Below are 17235 nucleotides of genomic sequence, written 5' to 3' on the forward strand. Positions count from 1 at the left end.
GTTTAAGAAGAATGAAATCTATATAATATTGAAAATCCCAATCCATGAATTTGGACTTTCTCTCCATTAATTTTAATCTTCTTTAATGACTCTGTAACAAAATTTTATAATTTTCCCTGCATAGGTCTTTCATGTCCTTTGTCATATTATTCCTAGATATTTGTTCCTATGATTGTATTGTAATTAGTATGTATTCTTTCTTTTCTTTTGAAAGGAAAGAAAAATAATGTTTTCTGATTTATTTTTAAAATTCAGGTATCAAGGTACATTAAAAATGTTTTTATATGATAATCTCTTCCAAATATCTATCATTGTATTAACAAGATGGCTATATCTTTTATTTCTTTTTTATTTTTCTTCTTTGCTTTAATTTAGATATAATTGACCTACTACATTGTATTAGTTTCAGGTGTGTAACATAATGATTCTATGTTTACTATATACTGTGAAATGATCACCATAAGTCAAGATAACATCCAGCCTTGTTTTTTTGATCTTAAGGGAAAGACATTCAATCTTTTAACATTAACTTGAAAGTTAGCTGTAGGTTTTTCATAGATGCCCTTTATCAGCTCAAGGAAATGACTGTCTATTTTCCACTTTGCTGAAAGGAATTGATATTGAATTTTCTCAAATTCTTCTTATACAACTATTGAGATGTTCATATGATTTCCTTCTCTAAAGTTCTGATCTGGTGAACTATATTGATTAATTTTTAAATGTTGAATCAGCATTGTATTTTGGGTATAAACCCCACTTGATTATGTGTTATCCTTTTTAATATATCCCTAGATTGGATTTACTTATTTTTTGTATCTATTCTCATGGGGAATACTGTTCTGTGCTTTTCTTTTCTTTTTTTTTTTCTTTAAAAAAATTTTTTTTAACATCTTTATTTGAGTATAACTGTTTTACAATAGTGTGTTAGTTTCTCCTTTACAACAAAGTATATCAGTGATACATATACATATGTTCCCATATCTCTTCCCTCTTGCGTCACCCTCCCTCCCACCCTCCCTATCCCACCCCTCTAGATGGTCACAAAGCACAGAGGAGAACTCCCTGTGCTATGCGGCAGCTTCCCACTAGCTATCTAATTTACATTTGGTAGTGTGTATATGTCCCTGCCACTCTCTCACATCGTCACAGCTTACCCTTCCCCCTCCCCATATCCTCAAGTCCATGCTCTAGTAGGTCTGTGTTTTATTCCCGTCCTACCACTAATCTCTTCATGACATTGTTTTTTCTTAGATTCCATATATATGTGTTAGCATACGGTATTTGTTTTTCTCCTTCTGACTTACTTCACTCTGTATGACAGACTCCAGGTCTATCCACCTCATTACAAATAACTCAGTTTCATTTCTTTTTATGGCTGAGTAATATTCCATTGTATATATGTGCCACATCTTCTTTATCCATTCATCTGTTGATGGACACTTAGGTTGCTTCCATGTCCTGACTATTGTAAATAGAGCTGCAATGAACCTTTTGGTACATGACTCTTTTTGAATTATGGTTTTCTCAGGGTATATACCCAGTAGTGGGATTGCTGGGTCGTATGCTAGTCCTATTTGTAGTTTTTTAAGGAACCTCCATACTGTTCTCCATAGTGGCTGTATCAATTTACATTCCAACCAGCAGTGCAAGAGTGTTCCCTTTTCTCCACACCCTCTCCAGCATTTATTGTTTCTAGAGTTTTTGATGATGGCCAGTCTGACCGGTGTGAGATGATATCTCATTGTAGTTTTGATTTGCATTTCTCTAATGATGAATGAAGTTGAGCATCCTTTCATGTGTTCGTTGGCAATCTGTATATCTTCTTTGGAGAAATGTCTATGTAGTTCTTCTGCCCATTTTTGGATTGGGTTGTTTGTTTTTTTGTTATTGAGCTGCCTGAGTTGCTTATAAATTTTGGATATTGATCCTTTGTCAGTTACTTCATTTGCAACTATTTTCTCCCATTCTCAGGGTTGTCTTTTGCTCTTGTTTATGGTATCCTTTGCTGTGCAAAAGCTTTTAAGTTTCATTAGTTCCCATTTGTTTATTTTTGTTTTTATATCCAATTCTCTAGGAGATCGGTCAAAAAGGACCTTGCTGTGATTTATGTCATACAGTGTTCAGCCTAGGTTTTGCTCTAAGTGTTTGATAGTGTCTGGCCTTACATTTAGGTCTTAAATCCATTTTGAGTTTATTTTTGTGTGTGGTGTTAGGGAGTGTTCTAATTTCATACTTTTACAGGTAGCTGTCCAGTTTTCCCAACACCACTTATTGAAGATGCTGTCTCTTCTCCACTGTATATCCTTCCCTCCTTTATCAAAGATAAGATGACCATATGTGTGTGGGTTAATCTCTGGGCTTTCTATCCTGTTCCATTGATCTATATTTCTGTTCTTGTGCCAGTACCATACTGTCTTGATTGCTGTAGCCTTGTACTATATTCTGAAGTCTGGGAGCCTGAGTCCTCCAGCTCCATTTTTCGTTTTCAAGATTGCTTTGGGGGCTTCCCTGGTGGCGCAGTGGTTGAGGGTCCGCCTGGTGATGCAGGGGATGCGGGTTCATGCCCCAGTCTGGGAAGATCCCACATGCCGCAGAGCGGCTGGGCCCGAGAGCCATGGCCGCTGAGCCTGTGCATCCGGAGCCTGTGCTCTGCAGCGGGAGAGGCCACAACAGTGAAGGCCAGCATATGACAAAAAAAAAAAAAAAAGATTGCTTTGGCTATTTGGGGTCTTTTGTGTTTCCATACAAATTGTGAAATTTTTTGTTCTAGTTCTGTAACAAATGCCAGTGGTAATTTGATAGGGATTGCATTGAATCAGTAGATTGCTTTGGGTAGTATAGTCATTTTCACAATGTTGATTCTTCCAATCCAAGAACATGGTATATTTCTCCACCTATTTGTATCATCTTTAATTTCTTTCATCAGTGTCTTATAGATTTCTGCATACAAGTCTTTTCTCTCCTTCGGTAAGTTTATTCCTAGATATTTTATTCTTTTTGTTGCAATGGTAAATGGGAGTGTTTTCTTAATTTCACTCTCAGATTTTTCATCATTAGTGTTTAAGAATGCCAGAGATTTCTGTGCATTAATTTTGTATCCTGCTACTTTACCAAATTCATTGATTAGCTCTAGTAGTTTCCTGGTAGCATCCTTAGTATTCTCTATGTATAGTATCATGTCATCTGCAAACAGTGACAGCTTTACTTCTTCTTTTCCTATTTGGATTCCTTTTATTTCTTTATTTTCTCTGATTGCTGTGGCTAGAACTTCCAAAACTATGTTGAATAAGAGTGGTGAGAGTGGGCAACCTTGTCTTGTTCCTGATCTTAGTGGAAATGGTTTCAATTTTTCACCATTGAGAACGATGCTAGCTGTGGGTTTGTCATATATGGCCTTTATTATGTTGAGGAAAGTTCCCTCTATGCCTACTTTCTGCAAGGTTTTTATCATAAATGAGTGTTGAATTTTGTCAAAAGCTTTCTCTGCATCTATTGAGATGATCATATTGTTTTTCATCTTCAGTTTGTTGATATGGTGTACCACGTTGGTTGATTTGCGTATATTGAAGAATCCTTGCATTCCTGGAATAAACCCCACTTGATCATGGTGTATGATCCTTTTAATGTGCTGTTGGATCCTGTTTGCTAATATTTTGTTGAGGATTTTTGCATCTATGTTCATCAGTGATATTGGCCTGTAGGTTTCTTTCTTTGTGACGTATTTGTCTGGTTTTGGTATCAGGGTGATGGTGGCCTCATACAATGAGTATGGAACTGTTCCTCCCTCTGCTATCTGTTGGAAGAGTTTGAGAAGGATAGGTGTTAGCCCTTCTCTAAATGTTTGCTAGAATTTGCCTGTGAAGCCATCTGGTCCTGGGCTTTTGTTTGCTGGAAGATTTTTAATCACAGTTTCAATTTCAGTGCTTGTGATTGGTCTGTTCAAATTTTCTATTTCTTCCTGGTTCAGTCCTGGCACGTTGTGCATTTGTAAGAATTTGTCCATTTCTTCCAGGTTGTTCATTTTATTGGCATAGAGTTGCTTGTAGTAATCTCTAATAATCTTTTGTATTTCTGCAGAGTCAGTTGTTACATCTCCTTTTTCATTTCTAATTCTATTGATTTGAGTCTTCTCCCTTTTTTTCTTGATGAGTCTGGCTAATGGTTTATCAATTTTATTTATCTTCTCAAAGAACCAGCTTTTAGTTTTATTGATCTTTGCTATTGTTTCCTTCACTTCTTTTTCATTTATTTCTGATCTGATCTTTATGATTTCTTTCCTTCTGCTAAATTTGGGGTTTTTTTGTTCTTCTTTCTCTAATTGCTTTAAGTGCAAAGTTAGGTTGTTTATTCGAGATGTTTCCTGTTTCTTAAGGTATGATTGTATTGCTATAAACTTGCCTCTTAGAACTGCTTTTGCTGTATCCCATAGGTTTGGGTCGTTGTGTCTCCATTGTCATTTGTTTCTAAGTATTTTTTGATTTCCTCTTTGATTTCTTCAGTGATCACTTCGTTATTAAGTAGTGTATTGTTTAGCCTCCATGTGTTTGTATTTTTTACAGATCTTTTCCTATAATTGATATCTAGTCTCATAGCGTTGTGGTCGGAAAAGATACTTGATACGATTTCAATTTTCTTAAATTTGCCAAGGCTAGATTTGTGACCCAATATATGATCAATCCTGGAGAATGTTCCATGAGCACTTGAGAAAAATGTGTATTCTGTTGTTTTTGGATGGAATGTCCTATAAATATCAATTAAGTCCATCTTGTGTAATGTATCATTTAAAGCTTGTGTTTCCTTATTTATTTTCATTTTGGATGATCTGTCCATTGGTGAAAGTGGGGTGTTAAAGTCGCCCATTTAATTGTGTTACTGTTGATTTCCCCTTTTAAGGCTGTTAGTATTTGCCTTATGTATTGAGGTGCTCCTATGTTGGGTGCATAAATATTTACAATTGTTATATCTTCTTCATGGATCGATCCCTTGATCATTATGTAGTGTCCTTCTTTGTCTCTTGTAATAGTCTTTATTTTAAAGTCTATTTTGTCTGATATGAGAATTGCTACTCCAGCTTTCTTCTGATTTCCATTTGCATGGAATATCTTTTTCCATCCCCTCACTTTCAGTCTGTATGTGTCCCTAGGTCTGAAGTGGGTCTCTTGTAGACAGCATATATATGGGTCTTGTTTTTGTATCCATTCAGCCAGTCTGTGTCTTTTGGTGGGAGCATTTAATCCATTTACATTTAAGGTAATTATCGATATGTATGTTCCTATTACCATTTACTTAATTGTTTCGGGTTGTTCTTGTAGGTCTTTTCCTTCTCTTGTGTTTCTTGCCTAGAGAAGTTCCTTTAGGATTTGTTGTAGAGCTGGTTTGGTGGTGCTGAACTCTCTCAGCTTTTGCTTGTCTGTAAAGGTTTTCATTTCTCCATCAAATCTGAATGAGATCCTTGCTGGGTAGAGTCATCTTGGTTGTAGGTTTTTTTCCTTCATCACTTTAAATATGTCCTGCCACTCCCTTCTGGCTTGTAGAGTTTCTGCTGAAAGATCAGATGTTAATCTTATGGGGATTCCCTTGTGTGTTATTTGTTGTTTTTCCCTTGCTGCTTTTAATATGTTTTCTTTGTATTTGATTTTTGACAGTTTGATTATTATGTGTCTTGGCGTGTTTCTCTTTGGGTTTATCCTGTATGGAACTCTCTGTGCTTCCTGGCCTTGATTGACTATTTCCTTTCCTATATTAGGGAAGTTTTCAACTATGATCTCTTCAAATATTTTCTCAGTCCCCTTCTTTTTCTCTTCTTCTTCTGGGACCCCTATAATTCGAATGTTGGTGCGTTTAATGTTGTCCCAGAGGTCTCTGAGACTGTCCTCAATTCTTTTCATTCTTTTTTCTTTCTTCTGCTCTGCAGTAGTTATTTCCACTATTTTATCTTCCAGGTCACTTATCCGTCCTTCTGCCTCAGTTATTCTGCTATTGATCCCATCTAGAGTATTTTTAATTTCATTTATTGTGTTGCTCATCGTTTCTTGCTTCCTCTTTATTTCTTCTAGGTCCCTGTTAACTGTTTCTTGCAAATTGTCTATTCTATTTCCAAGATTTTGCATCATCTTCACCATCATTATTCTAAATTCTCTTTCAGGTAGATTGGCTATTACCTCTTCATCTGTTAGGTCGGGTGTGTTTTTATCTTGCTCCTTCATCTGTTGTGTGTTTTTCTGTCTTCTCATTTCGCTTATCTTACTGTGTTTGGGGTCTCCTTTTTGCACGCTGCAGGTTCGTAGTTCCTGTTGTTTTTGGTGGCTGTCCCCAGTGGCTAAGGTTGGTTCAGTGGGTTGAGTAGATTCCCTGGTTGGGGGGACTAGTGCCTCTGTTCTGGTGGATGAGGCTGGATCTTGTCTTTCTGATGGGCAGGTCCTCGTCTAGTGGTGTGTTTGGGGATTTTGGTTACCTTATTATGATTTTAGGCAGCCTCTCTGCTAATGGATGGGGCTGTAGACCTGTCTTGCTCTTTGTTGGGGATAGGGTGTCCAGCACTGTTCTTTGCTGGTCCTTGATTGAAGCTGGGTCTTGGTGTTGAGATGGAGATCTCTGGGAGGTTTTCGCCGTCTGATATTACGTGGAGCTGGGAGGTCTCTTGTGGACTAGTGTCATGAGGTTGGTTCTCCCACCTCAGGGACACCGCCCTGGTGCCTGGCTGGGGCGCCAAGAACCTTTAATCCACACGGCTCAAAATAAAAGGTAGAATAAATAGAAAGGAAAGAAAAGGAAGGAAGGAGGGAGGGAGGGAAGGAAGGAAGAAAGGAAGGAAGAAATGAAGGAAGGAAGCAAGAAAGGAAGGAAGGAAGGTGCAGAGGAAGAAAGGGAGGAAGGAAGAGAGGAAGGGAGGAAAGAAGGGGGGAAGGAAGGGAGAAAGGAGGGAAGGACAGAAGAAAGGAAGGAAGAAAGAAAGGGAGAAGACAGAGTATTATAAAGTATAGTTATTAAAATAAAAAATAATTATTAAGAAGAAAAATTTCCTTTAAAAAAAAAAAAACAGAAAAATGGGTCGTTCTAACCTAGGACAAATGGTGAAAGCAAAGCTATACAGACAAAATCTCACACAGCAGCACACACATACACACTCACAAAAAGAAAAAAAAAGGGAAAATAATAGTATATCTTGCTCCCAAAGTCCACCTCCTCAACTTGGGATGATTCGTTGTCTATTCAGGTTTTCAACAGCTGCAGGGCACTTAAAGTTGATTGTGGAGCTTTAATCCGCCGCTTCTGAGGCTGCTGGGAGAGACCTCCCCCTCTCCTCTCTGTTCGCACAGCTCCTGGGGTTCAGCTTTGGACTTGGTCCCGCCTCTGCGTGTAGGTTGTCCGAGTGCGACTGCCCTTCGCTCAGACAGGACGATGTTAAAGGAGCAGTTGATTCGGGGGCTCCAGCTCACTCAGGCTGTGGGGAGGGAGTGGCACTGGGGCGGGGCGAGTCCGCGGCGGCAGAGGCCGACGTGACGCTGCACAGGCCCAAGGCGCGCCATGCGTTCTGCCAGGGAAGCTGTCCCTGGATCCCGGGACCCCGGCAGTGGCGGGCCGCACGGGCTCCCGGGAGGGCCGGTGTGGAGAGTGACCTGCGCTCGCACACAGGCCTCTTGGTGGTGGCAGCAGCAACCTTAGCGTCCGACACCCATCTCTACTGTCCGTGCCGACAGACGCGGCTCGTGCCCGTTTCTGGAGTTCCTCTACATGGTGCTCTTAATCCCCTCACCTCACACCCGAGGAAGCAAAGAGGCAAGAAAAAGTCTCTTGTCTCTTCGGCAGCTCCGCGCCCGCCCCTGGGGCTCCTTCAGGTGGCGCACTTAATCCCCTCTCCTCGCGCCCAGGCAGCAAAGAGGGAGGAAAAGGTCTCTTGCCTCTTCTGCAGCTCCAGACTTCAACCGGACTCCCTCCCGGCCAGCCGTGGCGCACTAGCCCCCTTCAAGCTGTCTTCACTCTGCCAACTCCAGACCTTTCCCTGGGATCCGACTGAAGCCCGAGCCTCAGCTCCCGGCCCCGCCCACCCCGGCAGGCGAGCAGACAAGCCTCTCGGGCTGGTGAGTGCCGGTCGGCACCGATCCTCTGCGGGAATCTCTCCGCTTTGCCCTCTGCACCCCTGTGGCTGAGCTGTCCTCCGCAGCTCCGAAGCTTCCCCCTCTGGCGCCCGCAGTCTCCGCCCGCGAAGGGGCCTCTAGTGTGTGGAAGTCTTTCCTCCTTCATGGCTCCCTCCCACTGGCGTAGGTCCCGTCCCTATTCTTTTGTCCCTGTTTATTCTTTTTTCTTTTGCCCTACCCAGATATGTGGGGAGTTTCTTGCCTTTTTGGAGGTCTGAGGTCTTCTGCCAGCGTTCGGTGGGTGTTCTATAGGAGAAGTTCCACGTGTAGATGTATTTCTGATGTCTCTGTGAGGAGGAAGGAGATCTCCGCGTCTTACTCTTCCGCCATCTTTAAGGCGTCTCCGTTCTTGTAGGTCTTTTCCTTCTTTTGTGTTTCTTGCTTAGAGAAGTTCCTTTAGCATTTGTTGTAAAGCTGGTTTGGTGGTGCTGAACTCTCTCAGCTTTTGCTTGTCTGTAAAGATTTTAGTTTCTCCATCAAATCTGAATGAGATCCTTGCTGGGTAGAGTCATCTTGGTTGTAGGTTTTTTTCCTTCATCACTTTAAATATGTCCTGCCACTCCCTCTAGCTTGTAGAGTTTCTGCTGAAAGATCAGATGTTAACCTTATGGGGATTCCCTTGTGTGTTATATGTTGTTTTTCCCTTGCTGCTTTTAATATGTTTTCTTTGTATTTAATTTTTGACAGTTTGATTATTATGTGTCTCGGTGTGTTTATCCTTGGGTTTATCCTGTATGCGACTCTCTGTGCTTCCTGGACTTGACTGACTATTTCCTTTCCTATATTAGGGAAGTTTTCAACTATAATCTCTTCAAATATTTTCTCAGTCCCTTTCTTTTTCTCTTCTTCTTCTGGGACCCCTATGATTCAAATGTTGGTGTGTTTAATGTTGTCCCAGAGATCTCTGAGACTGTCCTTGGTTCTTTTCAATCTTTTTTCTTTATTCTGCTCTGCAGTAGTTATTTCCACTATTTTATCTTCCAGGTCACTTATCCGTCCTTCTGCCTCAGTTATTCTGCTATTGATACCATCCAGAGTATTTTTCATTTCATTTATTGTGTAGCTCATCGTTACTTGCTTCCTCTTTATTTCTTCTAGGTCCTTGTTGACTGTTTCTTGCAATTTGTCTATTCTATTTCCAAGATTTTGAATCATCTTTACTATCATTATTCTGAATTCTTTTTCAGGTAGACTGGCTATTACCTCTTCATTTGTTAGGTCTGGTGTGTTTTTATCTTGTTCCTTCATCTGCTGTGTGTTTTTCTGTCTTCTCATTTTGCTTATCTTACTGTGTTTGGGGTCTCTTTTTGCAGGCTGGAGGTTCGTAGTTCCCTCTGTTTTTGGTGGCTGTCCCCAGTGGCTGAGATTGGTTCGGTGGGTTGATCAGGTTTCCTGGTTGAGCTGACTAGTGCCTCTGTTCTGGTAGATGAGGCTGGATCTTGTCTTTCTGGTGGGCAGGTCCACATCTGGTGGTTTGTATGGTGTTGTTGGTAGCCTTATTATGATTTTAGGCAGCCTTTCTGCTAATGGGTGGGGCTGTAGACCTGTCTTGTTCTATGTTGGGCATAGGGTGTCCAGCACTATTCGTTGCTGGTCCTTGATTGAAGCTGGGTCTTGGTGTTGAGATGGAGATCTCTGGGAGATTTTCACCATTTGATATTACGTGGAGCTGGGAGGTCTCTTGTGGACCAGTGTCCTGAGGTTGGTTCTCCCACCTCAGAGATACAGCCTTGACACCTGGCTGGAGTGCCAAGAGCCTTTAATCCACACGGCTCAAAATAAAAGGGAGAAGAAAATAGAAAGGAAAGAAAGGAAGGAAGGAATGAAGTAGGAAGGGAGGGAAGGAAGGAAGAAAGGAAGGTAGGGAGGAAGAAAGGAAGGAAGGAAGGGAGGAAGGAAGGAAGGGAGGAAGGAAGGAAGGAAGGAGGGAAGTAGGAAAGAAAGGAGAGAAGAAAGGAAGAAAGGAAGGGAGAATTCAAAATAAAGTGGGTTAAAATATAGTTATTAAAACAGAAAATAATTATTAAGAAGAAAAATTTCTATTAAAGAAAACAAAAAAAAAGGGGTCGGTCTAACCCTAGGATAAATGGTGAAAAGAAAGCTCTACAGACAAAATCTCACACAGCAGCACACACATGCACACTCACAAAAAGAAAAAGGGGAAAATAATAGTATATCTTGTTCCCAAAGTCCACCTCCTCAACTTGGGATATTTCACTGTCTATTCAGGTTTTCCACAGATGCAGGGCACTTCAAGTTGACTGTGGAGCTTTAATCCGCTGCTTCTGAGGCTGCTGGGAGAGACCACCCCCTCTCCTCTTTGTTCGCACAGCTCCTGGGGTTCAGCTTTGGACTTGGCCCAGCCTCTGCATGTAGGTCGTCCAAGGGCGTCTGCCCTTCCCTCAGACAGGACGGGGTTAAAGGAGCAGCTGATTCGGGGCCTCTGGCACAGGACAGGGGGGAGGGAGGGGCACGGATGCGGGGCGAGCCTGCGACGTCAGAGGCCGGCGTAACACTGCACCGGCCCGAGGCGCACCGTGCGTTTTCCCAGGGAAGCTGTCCCTGGATCCCGGGAACCCGGCAGTGGTGGGTTGCACAGGCTCCCGGGAGGGGCGGTGTGGAGAGTGACCTGTGCTCACACACAGGCCTCTTGGTGGCGGCAGTAGCAACCCTAGCGTCCCACACCCGTCTCTGTTGTCCGTGCCGACAGCTGCAGCTCACGCCTGTTTCTGGAGCTCCTTTACGTGGTGCCCTTAATCGCCTCTCCTCGCTCCCCAGGAAGCGAAGAGGCAAGAAAAAGTCTCTTGTCTCTTCGGTAGCGCCGCGCCCGTTTCTGGAGCTCCTTTAAGCGGCGCGCTTAAACCCCTCTCCTCGCGCACCAGGAGGCAAAGAGGGAAGAAAAGGTCTCTTGCCTCTTCAGCAGCTCCAGACTTCTCCTGGGCTCCCTCCCGGCTAGCTGTGGTGCACTAACCCCTTCAGGCTGTTTTCACTCTGCCAACTCCAGACCTTTCCCTGGGATCTGACTGAAGCCCAAGGCTCAGTTCCCAGCCCCGCCCACGCCGGCTGGTGAGCAGACCAGCCTCTCGGGCTGGTGAGTGCTGGTTGGCACCGATCCTCTGCGGGAATCTCTCCGCTTTGCCCTCCGCACCCTGTTGCTGCGCTCTCCTCTGCGGCTCCAGAGCTTCCCCCCTCCGCCACCCGCAGTCTCAGCCTGCGAAGGGGCTTCTAGTGTGTGGGAACATTTCCTCCTTCACAGCTCCCTCCCACTGGTGCAGGTCCCCTCCCTATTCTTTTGTCTCTGTTTATTCTTTTTTCTTTTGCCCTACCCAGGTACGTGGGGAGTTTCTTGCCTTTTGGGAGGTCTGAGGTCTTCTGCCAGCATTCGGTGGGTGTTCTATAGGAGCAGTTCCACGTGTAGATGTATTTCTGATGTATCTGTGAGGAGGAAGGTGATCCCTGCATCTTACTCTTCCGCCATCTTCTCGCCCCCCCCCCCCTTTTCTTTTCTTGTAATGTCTTTGTCTGGACTTGTTCAGGGTAATGTTGACTTAATAAAATGTGTTGGGAAGTGTTCTCTCCTCTTCAATTTTCTGGTAGAGTTTATGCATAACTGATATTTATCCCTTAAGTGTTTGGTTGAATTTGTAAATATAATGGTTTGGGCCTGATTTTTCTTTGTTGACAGTATTGTATTGTGTTATTATAAGAATTTGGGGCTTTAGAATTGACCAACCTCAAATTCATGTCTAACTCTGTTCATTTCTCCCTGAGAAACCCTGAGCAAGGTACTCATTCTCTTTGAGCCTCAGTTTCCTCATCTATAAAATGGGTGGTTGTGAAGATTAAATAGCGATATACATCAGTTGATTATCACTGTGCTGTACTACATTTGCATATGTTAACTTATTCAGATTTTAATATTATAGTACTACTATATATATTATTACAATCCCTACTTTACAGATAAGAAAACTATTACAAAGAGAGATTAAATAACTTGCCCAGGGTTACGTAGGTAGCACATAATGAAGCCAGGATTTGAACTGAGCCTGTTTTGTTCCAAAGTCCTTGCCTTTAAGCATAACAGGCACTAACCATAATAATTCCTATTGCACTGTGAGTATTAAAATAGAGAATATATGTAAGCAGCTAAATCTGTGCTAGTTCAAGGTTCTTGTTTTGTAAATGGATATTGTTATTAATAACATGAATTAATATTACTTTGAAGTCAAGGTACTTCAGAATATTTTCAACCTGTCAAAGATACTTTAGTATAGATAATCAAATACTTTTTATTAAAATTCATTACAGTGAAATTCCATACATATTTAGTACACTGAAAAAAGTGATATTGTGAACATCAAACTTTATTAGGAATAGCAACTTGAATTTTTACCCTGGTTCAACACTGTCTTTTTGTTTAATTCTAGTAATTAAACCTCTTGAAATGTTTGTAAATCCATACAGTGATAATAGGAATAATATCTGTTTCTACCACTTTGATCTAAGTTATTGAGTGGCTTAAAAAAGAGAAGTATGTGAAGGTGCTTTGAAAAATATACTAGTGCTAATATTAAGTATAAATAGTGTTCTAGTTTAAAAATTAGAATCCATTGTATTAACATAATTATATTATTATATAAGTATTTTGAGATGATTGTGAACATTGTTATTTACTATGACTTCGTACAAATAGATACCATTAATTTCAGGTTTTCAGACCTTCATGGTGATTATTTAGGCTTACCATATTTGTTTACTTCTTTAGCCAGATGAGGTGATAACTGCCATATGCCAAAACATTAGATTCATTTTATTTATTTGAAAATTATAAAGGGTAATCTAAAAAAGTAGAATCAAAAGTTCAATAAGTACTTTGTCCTATCTTCCAGTCAGGAAGACTTATTTTAATATTTTTAGGCAAACCTCATAATGTCAATATATATAGCATAATGACCTAATGTATGTACACTATTAATGAAGGCTGGGAGTGGTTCAGAAGATTGGCGCATGGCGCATTTTGAGAGGGAAAACAAGAAAAGCTTTCTCTTGTGAATAGTAATAGATTTTTGCTTTGTTTTGTTTTGTTTTTGCAGAATGTTAAAAGCTAAGGAACAATGCTAATTCTGGGAAAATATAATCAACTTGTTTTGTTTCTTGAATTGTAGCTGACTTTGGCCTGGCAAAGCAAAAACAAGAAAGCAGTAAACTTACATCTGTTGTAGGAACAATTCTGTATTCCTGGTAAGGACAATTATTTTATGGCTCTCTAACACCTTTTTTTAACTGGTTTGGGCTTTCATTTCTTTTCTTGTCTTGCAAAGGAAAGATATTTACATATTTAATAAGTTTTTCTCAATTACCCAGGTAATACACATGTATAGAATCATACCATTATGTGTTTAAAATAACAAATTATCTTTCCTTTAAGGTAACTCTGCCCCTCAATTACTTGTAATTGAAGTGATCTTTAGCACACAGTAGGTGTACAGAGTTGTTGAATGAATCTGTGAATGAATTAGTAGACTTGCTATGCAATATGACACTTGGAACATTTTATTGCATCTATTGTATATATGATTCTTTTAATCTCTTTCCATCTATAGACATTCAAGGTCAAGGAAAGGGTTTTCATGTCCTAATACCTGTCCCAGCATCTGGTAAATAATAGGTGCTGAATAAATTTTATTATGTGAATGAATAAATGATGATATATATACTTACACATATATTTACAAAGTTGGTGCTTCTTGGGTAAATGAGCATTATTTTGATGAATTGAGACTTTTTTAGCATGCTTTTTAGGGTTCCTTTGCAATCCATTAATTATCATGAAGTGAGAATCTTCTTTTGCTGATCACATGTCATTTGTCTGAATCTGTCAAAATTAGCAAACAGATATGGTAGTCCGTAGATGCAGCAGATTTCAGGGAAATATTCTGAAATTTCGTTCATTGGGTCAAGCAATCAAGACACATCCATCTTCTTTTTTAATCTAGTCTATTGTGCAGCAGAATCCTAGGGGTAGGATTCAGAATGAATCTTCTCCAAGGAGGGTGGAATTTGGAAATAACAGCCCTATTTTACAAAGTCCTTTCATACAAGAATGTGCAAAATAGTGTTTTTAAGGGGTGAATTTTCATTTACTTTGCTAGAAATTTCTTACATCTTTGCTTTTGAAACTAGTCATGGGAAGATGCAGAGATTGGTGGCCAGGCTAATATTGTACCTTGAAAACTGATAGTTTATCTGTGCACTTAATCTCTTAATAATAAGGATAGGACTCGCCCATTACTTGTTGCTGGAATAATAGTTTTAATTTGTTCTACTTTGTATTCTTTTTCAAAAATAATAAAAGCTTAATCATAAAAGGGTTAACTAATCATATATTCCTGAACAGATTTGATTGTCAATCAAAATTACAGAACAAGTAAAATACAAACTAAAAATAAGCACATTTATTCCCAAGACTGTGAATTCAGTTTAGAATCACTATTATGATAATTTTGTGTGTGTGTTGACGTGGGGGCAGGAAATCTATAGAGTAAGTAAGAAGAAATCTAAAACATGACAACTATTTTGTTTTATTAGCCCAAAGATGGATTCATATTTTCTTTTAATTTTTAAATTAACTACTGAGTTAGGAAAGCTGAACCTCCTAATACAGTTAAGGTATTATTTCACCTAGGAATATCACAAATGTATGACTATTCATCATTCTATTAAGCTCTTTGTTCTTTTAAATTGCTTTAAAATATTTATTTTTACTCCCTTATCCCACCTTCCTCTCTCCTGGTTGTTAGAAATGCCCCTTGTATTTTATAATACAAGGTTTTATAATAAACTTAAGCTCACAAGCCAGAGTTAAAAGAACTCAGTTCTAAATTACAATCCATTACTTTCTTACTTTGGGATTTTCCAAAAGACAAGAATCCAAGTGAAATAGTTTATTTAGTAGGTGGTTCCGTGAAATAGTGGTGGGGGGTGGGGGGGGAGGAAATGAGACAGAGAAGAGAAAGCAGCCAGTACAGGAAAGTTTAATAATCAGATCCAGGCTTCCCCGGTGGTGCAGTGGTTGAGAATCCTCCTGCCAATGCAGGGGACACGGGTTTGAGCCCTGGTCCGGGAAGATCCCACATGCCATGGAGCAACTAAGCCCATACACCACAACTACTGAGCCTGTGCTCTAGACCCTGTGAGCCACAACTACTGAACCTGCATTCTGCAACTACTGAAGCCTGCATGCCTAGAGCCTGGTGCTACACAGCAAGAGAGGCCACCACAATGAGAAGCCTGCACACCGCAACTAAGAGTAGCCCCCACTTGCCTCAACTATAGAAAGCCCATGTGCAGCAACGAAGACCCAACACAGCCATAAATAAATAAATTTATTTTAAAAAATCAGATCCATAGATTATTATCTGGGATACAGTGCACAAGATGTTTCAGAGTTGTCCTATATGCCAAATTAAAGGTAGGAGTTTTTTTTTTCTTTTCTCAGTCACAAGTGTCTAAGGGCTACTCCATGGGTGACCTTCAGTCACTCCTGGCCTCCTGGGGTGGCTGGGAGGAAGCCCCCAGGCAGAGAGTCATGGGACCTTGTTTACTGCATGATGTCAAGGACATGCACTGGAAATGTCAGCTGTATAATCTCTCAAATTTTAATTGTTCCAAATTTAAGATGTTTCCTAATATATTGTTTGACATGTCCAGTTACTTTTGAATATTTTTATAACCTTCCCTTCGGGCTTTCTCTGAGTTTGTGAATTGAACAAAAGTAAAACAAATATCTTTCACAGTCTCTGCCCTGAGTCTCATACCTTCATGCCTTTTCTTGAATTGTCCCTTTATCTATTTCCAGGATATTTCTCTCCAGATTCTATAATCTTTGTGTAATTCTTATGAGTTCCTCTGAGCCAATTCATGTGGACCTGGGATGCCTGCCCCAGCTCTCCACGTTCCCCAGAGTTTGATGTTCCCATGTCATTTTGCTCTTTGCTTTTGCCTTTGCTTCCTCAGGTATTAAAAAGTTCTTTATCAACTTTTGCAGGAAATGCCTGGGAGCATTCCTTTTTTAAAAAAATTTGTTATTTATTTATTTGGTTGCACTGGATCTTAGTTGCAGCCAGTGGGCTCCTTGGTTGTGGCTCATGGGCTCCTTAGTTGCAGCCAGCAGTCTCCTTAGTTGCAGCTGGCAGGCTCCTTAGTTGCAGCACATGGGCTTCTTAGTTGTGGCAGGTGGGCTCCTTAGTTGTGGCATGTGAACTCTCAGTTGTGGCATGCATGTGGGATCTAGTTCCCTGACCAGGGATCAGACCCAGGCCCCCTGCATTGAGACCTTGGAATCTTACCCACTGCACCACCAGGGAAGTCCCATGAGAGCATTCTTTATATCTCAGCTGCTAGATAAGTGGTTTGTGGGCACTGGACTGATTATGCTATGGGCACTGGACTGATTGTGCTGGAACAGAAGTTCCATAAAACCTTTTCTTATCTGATTATTATCTCATTTCTTATCTGATTATTATCATTATTAGGCAGGTCTTTATTATCCTTGTCATGGAGAATAATCTCCAAATATGGTCCTTGGTTCCATTTTTTATCTCTACATCTTACTCCAGTTCCAGAGTCCAAAAACTGTACACTTCCTTCAACTGCATTTTCAGAGCAGATTTTAGAGTTTGACACTTTGAGAAACATTTTGGGCTAGTTCTTCACAGAACGTATACTTGGGATTTCTGGATAATAAACAAGTATGATCTAATAAAAATAGAAAACTTTGACTAATCCTGGAATGAGAATTCTTTGAGACTTTATTGCTTAGTGTAATCCCATTCATGTTATTACATTAGATAATTTTTTTAAAAGCTGCTGAAGTTTTCATTGGATGGATCAAAATAAACCTGTAGGAAAACCTGAACAAGTAGAGACAGTGAAACCTGCCCAACTTCTGACTGTACTTCTCAAGTTCTTAAGGAATCTCCAAGCTCTGAGACTCTTAATTGACTTGAAACACTTCAGTAGCCTCCAGCTGCTCACAGTTCACAGACCACGTCCTCAGTCAGGCTACAGGAGGACAGCCCTGCATTCTCTATCT

The 17235-nt window shown here is 40.6% G+C and overlaps 1 protein-coding gene across 16 annotated transcripts in view; it reads left to right on the forward strand.

Annotated features, from left to right (window-relative positions):
- Positions 1–17235, forward strand: part of NEK10 (NIMA related kinase 10) — a 312063-nt gene that overhangs the window by 124647 nt on the left and 170181 nt on the right. For all 16 annotated transcript variants that reach the window (XM_067005874.1, XM_067005868.1, XM_067005869.1 and 13 more), the window contains one exon: positions 13307–13382. In XM_067005874.1, coding sequence (XP_066861975.1) covers positions 13307–13382 — 76 coding nt within the window. The remainder of the gene's footprint in view (positions 1–13306; positions 13383–17235) is intronic.

The sequence above is a fragment of the Kogia breviceps genome, chromosome 10 (genome assembly GCF_026419965.1).
Source record: "Kogia breviceps isolate mKogBre1 chromosome 10, mKogBre1 haplotype 1, whole genome shotgun sequence".
Taxonomy (NCBI): Eukaryota; Metazoa; Chordata; class Mammalia; order Artiodactyla; family Physeteridae; genus Kogia; species Kogia breviceps.